General features: G+C 36.0%; 1 protein-coding gene across 1 annotated transcript; it reads left to right on the forward strand.

The window, feature by feature from the left end:
* The first annotated feature begins 1,721 nt into the window (after nucleotides 1–1,721).
* Nucleotides 1,722–8,551, forward strand: LOC127870356 (ovochymase-1-like). The gene is made up of 9 exons (XM_052412980.1): nucleotides 1,722–1,882; nucleotides 2,102–2,199; nucleotides 2,666–2,760; nucleotides 3,280–3,465; nucleotides 4,547–4,641; nucleotides 5,109–5,162; nucleotides 5,657–5,745; nucleotides 6,081–6,141; nucleotides 8,326–8,551. The coding sequence occupies exons 1-9, from the start codon at nucleotides 1,786–1,788 to the stop codon at nucleotides 8,448–8,450; spliced, it is 900 nt and encodes a 299-aa protein (XP_052268940.1). The 5' UTR covers nucleotides 1,722–1,785; the 3' UTR covers nucleotides 8,451–8,551.
* Nucleotides 8,552–14,293: the final 5,742 nt, after the last annotated feature.

A 14,293-nucleotide genomic window follows, 5' to 3' on the forward strand; every position in this document is an offset into this window, starting at 1 on the left:
GATTTTGTAGAATCATGTGTTTAAATAGACCCTTGTTATCGTGGAGTCGATAGCAATGAGCTTAGTTAAACATTTAACTCATACAACTCAAGCATTGATTAACGATGATTTATTATATACCTGTTTAATGCTTTTAACAAAATACAGGTTGTATCAATCGTTGAAATAAAAAATCCCGTAATTACGCTACGCGCTGTTTCCAATTCCGTATTACCGTACTAGCCGGACTACTTCGACCCATTTAATGACGTCACATTACACGCACCGAAAATAGAAATATTTTATATTACGAAATATATAACGTAGTACATCGTGTGACGTCATTTCTGTGACAAAACACAATAGTTTTATCTAAACTCTGTAAGGACATGTCGGACGTGGTGTTTTTTTAACAGTAAACTATGTGTTAAAAACGTAATTGGGAGCGTGTGTTTATCATGCATAAATGTATATTTCGATAGGAATACAATAAAATAGTGTGGTTTAAACTAAGTTTCGATAAAGACATGGAAGATAGAAGTGGAAGTGCATATCGTTTAAACGTTTTTGTTATAAACATCGGATTAAAGTTGTCAACTTAATTGTTATAAAAATTGAATTAACGATGGCATTAAGGTATGCGTGTCGGAAACCTGTGTTCCCTGTTCGAATGTTTACACGTTAATTTACATAAACTGTATTCATACGCGTCTTAAATAAACTATGGCGTACCGTTTTAGTCATTGTTTTGTCAGTTTTTTTAAAGTTAAAAATACATTTGTTAACTGTTTTCGTCAGTTGTTGTATATAATAAAAGGAATATTACGCTAGTCAATTGTTCCAAGAGTGTGTATCACTCTCGTGGCTTTTGATATTTCGCATCACACTCGAGGCTCCGCATCTCGTGTGATACGTCATCACACAAGCGACTCGAGTGATACAAACTCTTGAAACAATTGACTAGCGTAATATTCCGTATGTATTCACTATCCCCAATAGTAATTTCCATCGAATCTACTTTGTAAACAATATTTCATAATCAATCTAAATGCATATACATCAGCAGAGTCTAACTTAAGACGTAACAAATATAAGTAAATTCTAAAAAAAAATACCAATGCTCGTTTCCAGAGACTTAAATTACTAAGTCGGTATTGCTGATCAATTACTATAATTAATAATCGTTCGTCCTTGAATTAACCTTTGAAAACTGTTGTGCAAAGATAAAAAAAAACACTTTTGTAAAAGTTTTGTTTATTTTGGATTTCACTTATATCACGGCTGTCAATTTATCAACTCGTTCTTTTACAGATACAGCTGGTGTTTAAGTATAACGTGCAGGCTCTAATGTGACTGCCAAACAAAATTCAAAAGTCAGAGGACAAATGACCTCTCAGACGAAAGCTCAACTAGAGGAGCATATGCAGAAATGACCAAAAGCAAGTCGAAACACTGATATTCCGGTTAATTACTTGAAGCAGAAACATGTGCACGTTTATTAAAGAAATATGGCAATTGGCAAGTATAAACATGAGATGTGTGCAAAACATGTATCCCCCCCCCTCACCTCTTCAGCTTGCATCAAGGACGTAAATATGTGTAATAATAAAAAGATGTTTTATGATGAAAAGCTCATAGTCTAGTCTTCGTGTTGCACCGAGTCGCTGATGGCGTTGGCGAATCATAAATGATTCCACAGCATTTGAAGATAACTATTCTTCGCTTTTATCTAGCGATGTTTTGACCTCACGATCAACAATGTATGATTTCCGTTATCAGTAGAGAAGTCTTGAGACGTATATCTGTATGTCTAGTACATCAATATTTTTCTTATATTATTGTAAGATGGTGTTATATGTGGCTCTCTCTTTGTGTGTGCTGTTGTCAGCAGGATGTCTTGGTGGTAAGTCTTGATCGAATAAGAATACGGATTGTTGGAGGTCCTTGCATATTTAGTCAAATCAATATAAACAGCCTAAACGCTTGACAATCATTCCGTTTTAAAACATTTTATAAAGCATGCCGTAAACCAATCGAAAGGAACAAAACTGATCAATTGTTTAATTTCCTCATATGTACGAGTATTATTGGAAGTATATCTGTATACAAATATCGTTTACAGTAACGCCCGGCGTTCCATGTGGCGTCCCAGTTACGTCATCGGGCCACAAGCGGATCGTAGGCGGTCATGTCGCTATGAACAATGCCTGGCCATGGATGGTTAGAGGAAGCAACATTTAATCTTGCGTTAGGGCACATCTATTTACATAATCAAACGGCGGTTTTTCTAAACTTACTTTGAAATAAGTTTAAAAGTAGACATTACCGAATGTGAAACAGCAAAACTCGAAAGTGGCATGCATTAAAAAGATTGAATGGAAGAAAAACATGTTTTCTTACTGTAATAGTAAAACTAAAAAATAAGCAATTATTTTCAATGTACAAGTTTAAATGTATTTATATTGTTAACGTCCTATGTATATCTTGCCAATGTGTTATATATCGGTATAAAGTTTAAATAATAACGTCACTTCTGTCATTTCTGTCTGCATTTGTCTTGCTCAAAACAAATGTTATCAGCAACAATCCAATTAGAACATATGCTATTGTTTTTATCGTTTTCATTAATTTCCCCTTTTAATTGAAGTTTGTATTCATTTAAAGTGTATAATGTTGGCTTTTAAAGATTTACATACAAAGTGGAGTTGACGGAAGTAACGTTGGTTCTGCTGCCGTCATACACCCAAGTGTTCTGTTGACGTCAGCACAAGTGCTTCAGACGTAAGTTTGTATATGCCTACATAAAATATGTATTAATTATATACAAATTAGTAAACTCTCGTCATTGTTTTATCATTTTACACTCACTTTTTTACAGTATTTTCGTTTTTAAAAGAACTAAATTAGACCAATAGTGTGTTCACTGATTGTTCTGATGATTTTTTCACATTGATTTTCATTAATATTATTTGTTTTCTTTTTGTGTCATTTTAAAGTTGTTAATATATAAATTTATACTTACGTTCATACTGTTAATTCGTAAGCAGTTCGACATAGATTGCTAGTCATCTACTTAAAAGCAGTAACACGTTATTACAGCCTGATAAATGTTAAACATCTTCACGTGTTATCTGTAGAAGGCCAACAAACATCCTATTTTATTACATCATAATGGGTCTGGCAGCAATTTAAAAAGTACCATTCGATCACGTTGCTCTTATAAGTATCTTAACGAACGAGTTATACGTTAAAAAATTACATTGTATATATGCAATGCCCTTTAATACGAAACAATTCCAGTACAAGTGGACCAGTAAAGGACTTCAGAGACTGGAAACTGTACGACAGCTCTTACGACGATTCAGTCCACGCAAACAATAGGGGTGTACAGCTCTACCATATCGATCACGTGATCATTCACCCACAATACAATGACACCAACCTTCTGAATGACCTGGCGTTAATAGTAACCACTGAGGAAATCAGGTAGTGCTAGATTGACCACCTGTGTACAGACCATTGACACCTAATAACATCATTGTTGCTTACTGATGTACCTACAAGTAAACGTTTTTTGCGAAACGTCGTTATTAGAAACTTGCCAAAATAACTTAATTTGAAAGGTTCGATATAATTCGTATCGAGTTCTATATATATGCGCTTGTTACGATCAAAGACATAGGCAAAGGTTATCTACGTCTATGTTATGAACAACTGTGTAGTGCCGCTTTCGAGCTCTACGGTTTAAAGGTGTGCATCGTCCCGTTTCCCAGCATTGATAAACAATAGCAGATACATGTATTCTATGATACTATAGTAAAATAGATAAAGAGAAAATAATTATATATTAAATATTTGAATTGTATTATTTCGGTCATGTACATTATAGTAAGTTATGTCCCTTTTGTATATGAACACTATAATCCATGTGCATAAGCCCGAGGGTTCTATTTACATCCATTCACTTGTCGCGCTATTCTTTAATTGACATGTTCACAGATTTTTATATTTTCAAAAAGGCCGTTAAATATGTTTACTAACAAATCTATACTGTGTAAAATAGTATTTACCTATTACAAAAGAAAGTGAAAAAGTAAATACAAAATATTGCCGTTCCTGGCTTTCGAACCCACGTCCTGTTTTAGTTATAGTTTATGCGCTAACACTGCGCCGCGCTGGTTTTCAGATACTTAAGAATTATAAAACATAAATTATAAACGATATGTTACTTGTATGGGTCAAACTTATCGAGAAAAGGCGTTACAAACGCTTTAGTAGTTTAGCGATATCGCATGACCAGTATACATTTAATTTAATAACACAATATTTTTAACATTTTTCTGAAACAGGAGTCACACTTTGCTTGTCTAAACATAATGCATGCCGTCTTTTTTTAAATATTACCTTTTTTTGAAAACCGTCATTTAACCAAAATGTGGTTTCTGCCCTTTAAATAATGTTCGTCCTTAAATTAATTGCAAGCTCTTGAATCAATATGTGTTCACATATGCCATTTTCCCAGAAATTAAATTGTCGGTGGTAATAAAAGGAGACCTCCCTCGCTTAGTTTTAGTAACGCTACGCGGCCCGTCTGTCTTCCTGACGCAACACACAGGTACGCTACGGGGGACGTCTGCTACTTGGCCGGATGGGACGACCAGTGTAAGTTTGAATGTGTTTTAAGGTCAACTACACTATTCAAAACTACTCGAAGTGGTCAACTACAAATCGTTTATGATAATGGCGGAAAGGATTTCTGAGCGGCGAGGAAACAATTATTTCCACTCGAATAATAATATCATGTGTGTTATTCAGTAGAGGTAGACAATATTTTGGTAGGACTTTATACCAACGGTAAGAAAAGGAAATAATAAATGAAGAGGTCTTGAGGTCAATTATACAGCGAACATGTACAGATGGTAATAGTTACAATATTGGATTGTAGAAACGCACATTCATATATAAGTCGGGACAGGAAATGTTGCGTTTACATATATTTAAAGATACTATTTATTTCACAACCGCATTAAGGTATGTATTCACATTAAATATACAAGAATCTCGTTAACACTTGTACTTCCGTCTTAAAAGTGAAAGTCCGTAAGCAGTAGTATGCCTGTATGTTTCAGCCGGAAGTGGGAACGCCGGTCGTCTGCAGCAGGTGGATCTACCAATATTGCAAGGTATACGGCGGATCGAAGTTGTTGAGCTTTTTCAGTATTGGTTCGGCCAAGTGTTCGATGAACTGAACAAAACCAATAACGTAGAGGCATTAATCTTCAGTGTTGTTGTTGTTGTCAGTGAATTGTTGTTGTTTCTATTATGTATTTGTTGACACAGGCGTTTGTTTGCGCTGGTGCTGGTGGTTACGATGATGACGGTGATGATGATGATGATGCTGGTGATGATGATGATGATTATGATGGTGATGGTGGTGGTGGTGGTGGTGATGATGATGATGATGATGATGATGATGATGATGATGATGATGATGATGATGATGATGATGATGATGATGATGATGATGATGATGATGATGATGATGACGATGACGATGACGATGCCAATATCGATGCTGATATCGATGACGATGATGACATAACCATCCGAATTTAATAATCTTTATGCTGTTCGTTATTGCGAATGCTAATGAAGGGTAGTTTTGCTTGCATGCAAGACTCCGTGTGCATGAAACACTGGACTGACGTGCTACCGGAAACGGAAATATGTGCGGGCTATGAGTCGGGCCACAAGGATTTTTGCACGGTGAGGAGACGCTCTTCTGTAGAAACTCGAATCTTAATAACAGATTTGTACACAAGACATACTTTGACTCTTAACAACAATGAAACTAACGATGATCGCAATGTAACTTTCTGAGAAATATAATTCAACGTTTTAAAATGCAAACTCTCAGTTCTTCTCAGCTCTTTTTGCTAGATGTCTATGGGAGGAAACCGTGTTTTTTTGTTTTGAGTTGCCATAACTTCTTTATTTTTCTTGTACATGCATTGAAAAATAAAGTGTCTTATCGGACGAAAGTACTTTTAAAACTTCGACATGTTTATTTTGATGTCTTAATCAATCTTTTTCATGTTTAGGGTGACATCGGAAGCCCTCTTGTATGCCAGGACAAAAGCAACAGCGTATGGTACATTCAAGGTATTTGAAATTCCTTCAAAACTATTAAATCTGTTTAATTAACTTTGCTTGACTTCAACCCACATCCCCATGAATGACGTTTATCTTGTAATAGGACAAACTTTTTATATTTGGGCCGTGCTCTGTAAACAGGAGGTTAAATGAATGTGCGTAAAGTGTCGTCCCAGATTAGCCTGTGCAGTCAGCACAGGCTAATCAGGGACGACACTTTCCGCTTTTAGGATATTTTTCGTTTTAAGAAAGTCTCTTCTTAGCAAATATCGAGTTTAGGCGTAAAGTGTATTTACGTATACCGGTATGCATTAAACCTCTTTCCACAGAGCACGGCCAATTTAATTCTCCGGTTCAAGCAGTTGTATCTAATTACCGATCAGTAGGTTTAGTTTAAACATATTTATTTTAGCTCGATTGCATAGAAAGCCTAAGACTTTTTTGAAACGCTCTCGAGTCCGTTTCCTGGGACTAGAACCAGTACTTGGTGTCTATTAGGGGGATATCTAAAGAATGCAACCACAACTGGGTTCGAACCCGTGACCTCCCGATCGATGGGCGCACATCGTATCCACTACGCTGAGGCGACCTAAAACCGGTCAGTTGGTCTGTTAATTTCATAACTTCCGTATGATAACTTAAAAAAACTAGACCAGTTGGCTTATTAACGTCTATACTTTGTGTAACACTTGTGCAAAAACATAAAATAAAGGTGAACTTCGAATGGTGTTACAAACCACTAGCGGTTGACGGATTACAAACCACTAGCGGTTGACGGATTACAAACCACTAGCGGTTGACGGATTACAAACCACTAGCGGTTGACGGATTACAAACCACTAGCGGTTGACGGATTTTGGCTCCTTGTCGACTGTTATTACCGTGAAACGTGATCTCGAGGTGGTACTATGTAATTTACGAAAGGTGAACCTATTCATAAATTGAATTGAACACATAAGTAAGATAATAAATAAAACAATTTCAGTTTTATTTTTGGTTTCAAAAAACTCAACGTTGACGGAGTTATCGCACCGTTTCAACTAAAAAATCATCCCCAATAAAACACATTGCTTTAGGATGATTATTCAAGAAAGTCTTATTATAAAAATAGTTTTTTATTTAATATTTAAATCAAAAATAATTCAGCAAATCTGTGCAAGCTAATATAGTTTTATTTACTTGACTCAGCGTTAAACGTTCAAGTTTCATAAAATCAAACCAGGACATGTCGACCTATTTTCAACTTATCCTAAGAAGATGGTTACAGAACTGTATTAAATAATTCATATTTATTATAGGCAAACATGTGTCATAATATTTTAAAAATGTCTGCTTGTCTATTTCTTTGAAACGGATACCTAATTTGTGTGACAAGGCCAAATGTGGAGTCATGTATGCCACTTTTGAGGCATTTTTTATTTCTATTATTGTTTAAAGAAGCGGTGGTCAATTGTTACACGGCTTTGTAATTTGACTAAGGTGCAAAAATCCTTCAACAGGAAGATCTGAATATAGTCCTTTTAATATTTCTTTTTTGTTAAATTTAAAATTAAAAAAATTAAAATTAAAGTTAAAAAAAAAAATTGAATTGACCATTATGCACTAAATCGTGTTACATGTCATGCTGTAACTCACAACGTAATTCCATGAATAGCGAACGAATGTCGCATTTATATACACTTATTACTTACCACTACAACAAAATGATTCAATCGGTGATTGGTCGATGAAAGGTCGCTGGAAGGTGACGTTTGAAAGGCTGTTACCGAAACGTGTATCGTTACTAATGATTTTATTTTAATCAGAGTGTCTGTGTGCTGTCCGGTAAGCACGGACGGGGACACGCGGTACACGTGCTTCTCGCCGGAGCGACACGTGTTAAATACCCGATTCCGGAAGCATGTAAAAGTGGTTGGTGTTCAACATACCGGACGTGGGGGTTTCCTCCGGACTATCCGGTCACCCTTTCCCGCTTCAAAACCACACCAAAAATACATCAAAATAATTTTCATTTAAAAAAACTGCAGGAATAATAAATGATTCAAAAGTCTTCACAAATTTCGTGAGTCAAATAGTTAACAATGTAGGAGTGCTGGGATTCCCTACGAGTCCTCACATAATGTAACCTTAGGCGCGGGGAACCTGATAAACTTTTGAAAACACACACAGACGGGACACGTTTCTCCTTTGTAGGTGTTGCATCCTCAGGGGGCGACTGCAAGACCGCCGATGAGCCGGGTCTCTTCGAGGACATCCTTGTGTACAGAAACTGGATACAATCGACCATGGCTGCGGCCGGGTACACCTACCAGTATTGAACAACAACATGATAATAGTTGTTCACAAGTAATATTTTCCAACACAACTTTGATGAAAATTGTGTTTGTCTTACATTTTTAAGATAAAATAATGCACTTTTTGTTATTTTGTGTGTTCGTGTGTGTGTGTTTTGTTCTGTTTGTCATGGTTCGAATATAAAAAATTGCGATCATTGTTTATGGATTTCGTAAATATAAGATTGCGATTTGTTAACACGTTGATATTTGTAATTTTCACACATTCAAAGTATGAACTCCGTTTTTCAGATGTGAAAAGTATCTTTCGTAAAAATTTGGTGTTACAAAAGCGATTTTTGTATATAAAAACTGTACTTATAATCTAGTGAACGTGATTCACTGAGCATTTTTGTTTGCCCGTTAACAAGAGCCTATCAAAGCAACTATTAGGTATGTTATTTTCTCAGTGCTTATTTTTTAAATATGCTTTAAAAGTGCCAAAATCTTCCACTATAATAAACACTTGAGTAAATGTTGGTCTTTTAACCTTATGTTTATACAGATAGGAAAAACAGGTAACGTCTGTGAAAGTCGAGGAAGTTGAAAATGCGGTCCTTGTTGTAAAGAAGATATTTAAAAAAATATCTGAATGATAATGCACTAAGATCGTCCCTTTAACGGGGACACGTATTTGGTGTATTAATAGTTTAAGTAAAGCAACAAACCGTCAGTCATTTGATCATTTACAATACCAAAACATTGGTATTAGCTATTTCTAGAACAGATCGCAAATATAGACAAATAGTCATCCTGATCAGTTTTCATTGCTATCCATGTGTTCTTACCGGTAACTTTTAATTATTGACCAGGACCAGTATACCTTAGTCGTTGCGATAACTTTCCATTATTTACAAGTGTTTATAAGTCGTTTCGATAACTTTCCACCATTAACAAGTGTTTATAAGTCGTTTCGATAACTTTCCATCATTTACAAGTGTTTATTAGTCGTTTCGATAACTTTGCATTATTTACAAGTGTTTATTAGTCGTTTCGATAACTTTCCCTGATTTACAAGTGTTTATTAATCGTTTAAATGAGATAATACGTCATAATTAACCAGTACACTTATTCGTTTCGATATCAGGCAAGTAGTAATATGTTTAACGTGCCATTTTTAACCATTGTTACTTACCGTTATTACTGGTAGTAGGTTCGATAACTTATAACTATTAACCAGTGTAACTTCGTCGTTTTCATAACTTCCCATCAGTTGTTTCGATAACTTGCTATTATCTACCAGCAACAGTCGTTTTGATAACACACCCATGTAAACCAGTCAATAATATACACTAATTTCATGGATGCGCGGTGAACAGTCAAAACTGTGTCCCAAGGTATCAGGGATGACTTTGGTAATTTCGGCCTCGGGCAACAGTTCCAAATGTCAGCCATGATACCGAGGGACAACAGTTTTGACTGTTCACCAAGCATCCATGAAATAAGAGTTTAATTATCTGATCAAATTTCCAACATGGAAATAACAGCAAACTTAATTTTGATTTACACACAACAGTAATCGATAAAATAAATAATTTTGACTATTTAATTGTAAAATGACGTCATTTTTTCGACGAAATGACGTCATTATTCCAGCGGGCAACAGTATATAAATATTACATGTCTGACAGGGTGACAGTAAATTTGTCAACTTGAGGAAATACTGTCAACCGAGGCGAAGCCAAGGTTGACAGCATTTTTCCGAAAGTTGACAAATTTACTGTCACCCTGTCAGACATGTAATATTTATTTTATTATACCGAACAAACTATTCAAACATGAACAATTTATATGAACCATGAACAATTTTAATATTCAATAATTGTATTTTATTTCAGCAATAAACAACAATTAATATGTTTAATGGTTCAGATTTTTCGGCCGAGCAAAATGAACTTCGCTTTATTTGGCACAGACCTAGTAATCGATTTATCCCATCAATTTTCTTTGTCCTCAATTATTTCTTAAAAAATATATTACCGAACCAGCTTTCCGTATTTTATTTTCATCACTTGATTACGCAATTTATGACGTACTCGTGTGACGTCATTTCGGTGGCGAAACATTTGGGGACAACAATATGGACGTCGTGTTTTTTTTAACAGTAAAATATTTGTTTAAAGCATCAAACGAATCCAAAACGTATTTCGGGTTGAGTGTTTGTCATGCATAACACCTTAAGAACAGACACTGGAAAGGTATATCGTTGTAATTTTATTGTTATTTGCATTGAAATAAAGTTACCATTGAGGTAAGCGTGTCGTTTATACTAAATTGTATTTTTTATGACTCCTGTCAAAGCTTAAATAATGGCATTAATCTATTTTACAGCACAGTTTCAGCTGCAATCGATATTTTAATTATCCAAATACAACGGAAAGGCAATACTGCGTACTGCGCATGCGCGAATGGGACAGTATAAGCTTCGAACATTCCGCACGTGATTGCTAAGGCAGCGGGATACAGTATTTTTTGTCAGTAAATATTTTCCCGCTGGTAGCACGTGATTGCTATGGCAGCGGGATACAGTATATTTTGGACAGTAAATTTATTCCCGCTGGGTCTGACAGTTTTTCTATGTCACGATGGCCTATGGGAGTTTAGCATTGTGAATAAACGTGAGGTATAATAATTCAAATTATTACCCGATGTCTTATATAAATGATAATTAATTATTTTTTGCTATTTCCTCGTCGAAAAAGAAATTTGCAATGTTTTAAACTGTTACCGATGAATATCGAACTGTTGACCGGTCAAAAGTTTGAACTGTTGCCCGCTGAAATAATGACGTCATTTCGTCGAACAAATGACGTCATTTTACAGTTAAACAGTCAAAATTATTTATTTTATCGATTACTGTTGTGTGTAAATAAAACGTTTGTTTGCTTTTATTTCTATGTTGGAAATTTGATCAGGTAATAAAACACTTATTTCATGGATGCTTGGTGAACAGTCAAAACTGTTGTCCCTCGGTATCAGGGCTGACATTTGGAACTGTTGCCCTCGGCCTATCGGCCTCGGGCAACAGTACCAAAGTCATCCCTGATACCTTGGGAAACAGTTTTGACTGTTCACCGCGCATCCATGAAATAAGTGTATACTGTTGACCGGTCAACAGTTCGATTTTCACCGGTAACAGTTTAAAACATTGCAAATTTCTTTTTCGACGAGGAAATAGCAAAAAATAATTAATTATCATTTATATAAGACATCAGGCAATAATAGGCAATAATTAACCCTTGTTACTTGTCGTTTTGATGAAAGACTATTAATACACATTGTTATGTCATTTTGGCAGCGTTCATTTCATATATTAAACATATGACGTGCGACGTGACATAATCCACCTTAAGGTCAATGGGGAGTAACTGAGTAAATCGTCATGAAATGACGTCGTTAAATTCAAACACTATTTATAGCGCCATTTTAAACACGGAAGTGTATTTCTGTGTACGTTCACTGTCAAAATTTCAAGGAATAAGTCACATGAAGAAGAAGAATTGCAGGTAAGACTTTATGTTTTTTACATGTTATATTTAAACCTTGAAACCTTTAATTTCCTTCTAAAAATACACAGTAGATTTTATTTGTTTTTGTTTTTTGCAAAAAAAAAATCAGGTAGGAAACGCAGTCAATCAAAAACATTTTTGTTCGTGTTTTTATATATCGATTATTACAATATATTTTTAATTCGGTATAGCTAAGCTCTTTTAGCCTATGGATGTTGTTCAAAATTAGATATCTACGTATATTCAAGTTGATTAAGATCGGACTAGATCTAACAAGACAAGTTATAAATCTTAAATATACTGCTTACTTTGGAATGTGTTCATAGCGCAGTCTGTAAGCGCGCAGTACTTGGGTATAATGAAGATATCGCGTATTGTGGTATAACTAAGATCGTGGTTCGATACTCCGCGGTGACATTTTTTTTCGTGTATTAATTGCAAACCGCGTTGAAACAGAATTGTTCACCGTCAAATGTACACCATACAGAACATTTTACATTTTGCTTTCGCAGGAACTGGAATCGCTACTCTCAAATCACTTTGGAAGGACGCCCGCAAATTCCCAAGAAATACATGAAGAAACATCCGAAGACAGGGATAAACAGTCTGACTTTCCTTTAGATGAGGAGTGTGAAGTTGTCATTGGGTGTCGTGCTAGGTCGTACCTATCCTCTGTAGACCAGGATTCTGCTGAATGTAGCAGCGATGTAGAGTATGAAACCCATAATGAAGAAGTTAGTGCGAGAGATTTTATTAGAAATGGATGCGGCTGTCAATTACGTTGTAATACAAAATTCAGCTATGAGGACGTCCTCTCCCATATGCTTGATGTACAGGCATTAGAAACCCAAGAAAAGGAGTTTTGTATAATGGCACTTCTAAAGGTACCAGACACCGAGCGAAATTCCAAGGGTGAAAAGCGACAAAGGATTCGGCCAACATTTCGGGTAAATGGAATGGTAGTATGCCGACAGACATTCTTACTATTGTATTGTCTTTCTGTAGACAAACTTAAGGCTCTCCAAAAACATTTTCGTGAACAGGGTGTTGTGCCGAGAGTCCACGGCAATACTGGAAGAAAACCCGCTCATGCCATTTCATATGACGATGTTCTGCGCGTCGTTCGATGTATACAGAATACGTCTTATGAAAGGGGTATTCCTCAGCCTGCTGCTCCGCGAGGCATTGACAATTTCCCTCTTGTTTACCTGTCTGCGGAAACAACCAAATTGGCCTGGCACGAAGAATACTCTACAACATGCACAAATCAACAGGTGCGTGCTCTTCGACTGACGGCCTTCAAAGATGTGTGGCGTATTTGTTTGCCACATGTGCGCATCGCCTCACCAAGAGACAACGTATGCGCAACGTGCGAGAAAATGCGCCATGGCGTTATGGATGCAATAACGGAAGAGGAGAAGCTGTTGGCAGTCGACGCATTGAAAACGCATATTCTACAAGCGCAAACGGTAAATAAAATTTAATCAATTGTTTTTGCTTCTCGTGAATACAGACCTGCTTTCTAGGATTTTTAAAACGGACCAATCAACACAATGATCATCTAGAAATATCAGTAACTTATATCCTGAAAAACTAACTGCTTCAAACCTTTATCACACATGCCATCTTGGTACTGGTTAGTTTAAACCTATTTATTTTAGCTCGATTGCATCGAAAGCCGTAGGCTTATATAAACGCTCTCGAGTCCGTTTCCTGGGACTATAACCAGTACTTGGTGTCTTTGAGGGAGATCAGAGGAACGCTCCCAGTGGGGTTCGAACCCATGACCTCCTGATCGCTAGGCGGACACCATATCCACTACGCCATGGCGATCTTGGTACTGGTTGAAATTGAAAACATGAGCATACACAACAATGCATTGCTTCTAGAAATAAACACACGTGGTTTTGTAATAGTATAGAAAACATTGTAACAAACGAAAGAAATGCTCATTATGAGCAACTCCTTCTTTAAACACAATTTGTTTACTAAATAAATTTACTCTTTACTATTCATTAAAATTGCAGTCTATGACGCTATTTTAAACGTTTTGAAGAAATCAATTTCAGAATGGAAATCTGGATTTCTCAGTCACCGCGCGTATCATAAATCTCGTTTGAGAAAGACGTTATAGAAGCAAGCGAATGCGAATTATTTTTTGTCATGTCATAATTGCGAACAATCTAAATTGAACAGTATATAAAAAGACTATATTTTCAGTGTCGGTCGGAAATGACATAACCCCAGCTTGTTACAAGCTAGAGTTACGTCCTTTTCGATCGAGTCAGGTAGTTTGAAAATTTTAACAGTAATAGGTAT

The sequence above is a fragment of the Dreissena polymorpha genome, chromosome 2 (assembly GCF_020536995.1).
Source record: "Dreissena polymorpha isolate Duluth1 chromosome 2, UMN_Dpol_1.0, whole genome shotgun sequence".
In the NCBI taxonomy this organism is placed as follows: Eukaryota; Metazoa; Mollusca; class Bivalvia; order Myida; family Dreissenidae; genus Dreissena; species Dreissena polymorpha.

What these genes read in the sequence shown, in the direction of transcription:
- LOC127870356 (XM_052412980.1), top strand. Translation starts at nt 1,786, where the DNA reads ATGTCTAGTACATCAATATTTTTCTTATATTATTGTAAGATGGTGTTA. An exon ending in GGCCGGATGGGACGACCAGT is followed by an intron (nt 4,642 to 5,108) that starts GTAAGTTTGAAT and finishes TGTATGTTTCAG; the next exon opens with CCGGAAGTGGGAACGCCGGT. An exon ending in CAGCGTATGGTACATTCAAG is followed by an intron (nt 6,142 to 8,325) that starts GTATTTGAAATT and finishes TCTCCTTTGTAG; the next exon opens with GTGTTGCATCCTCAGGGGGC.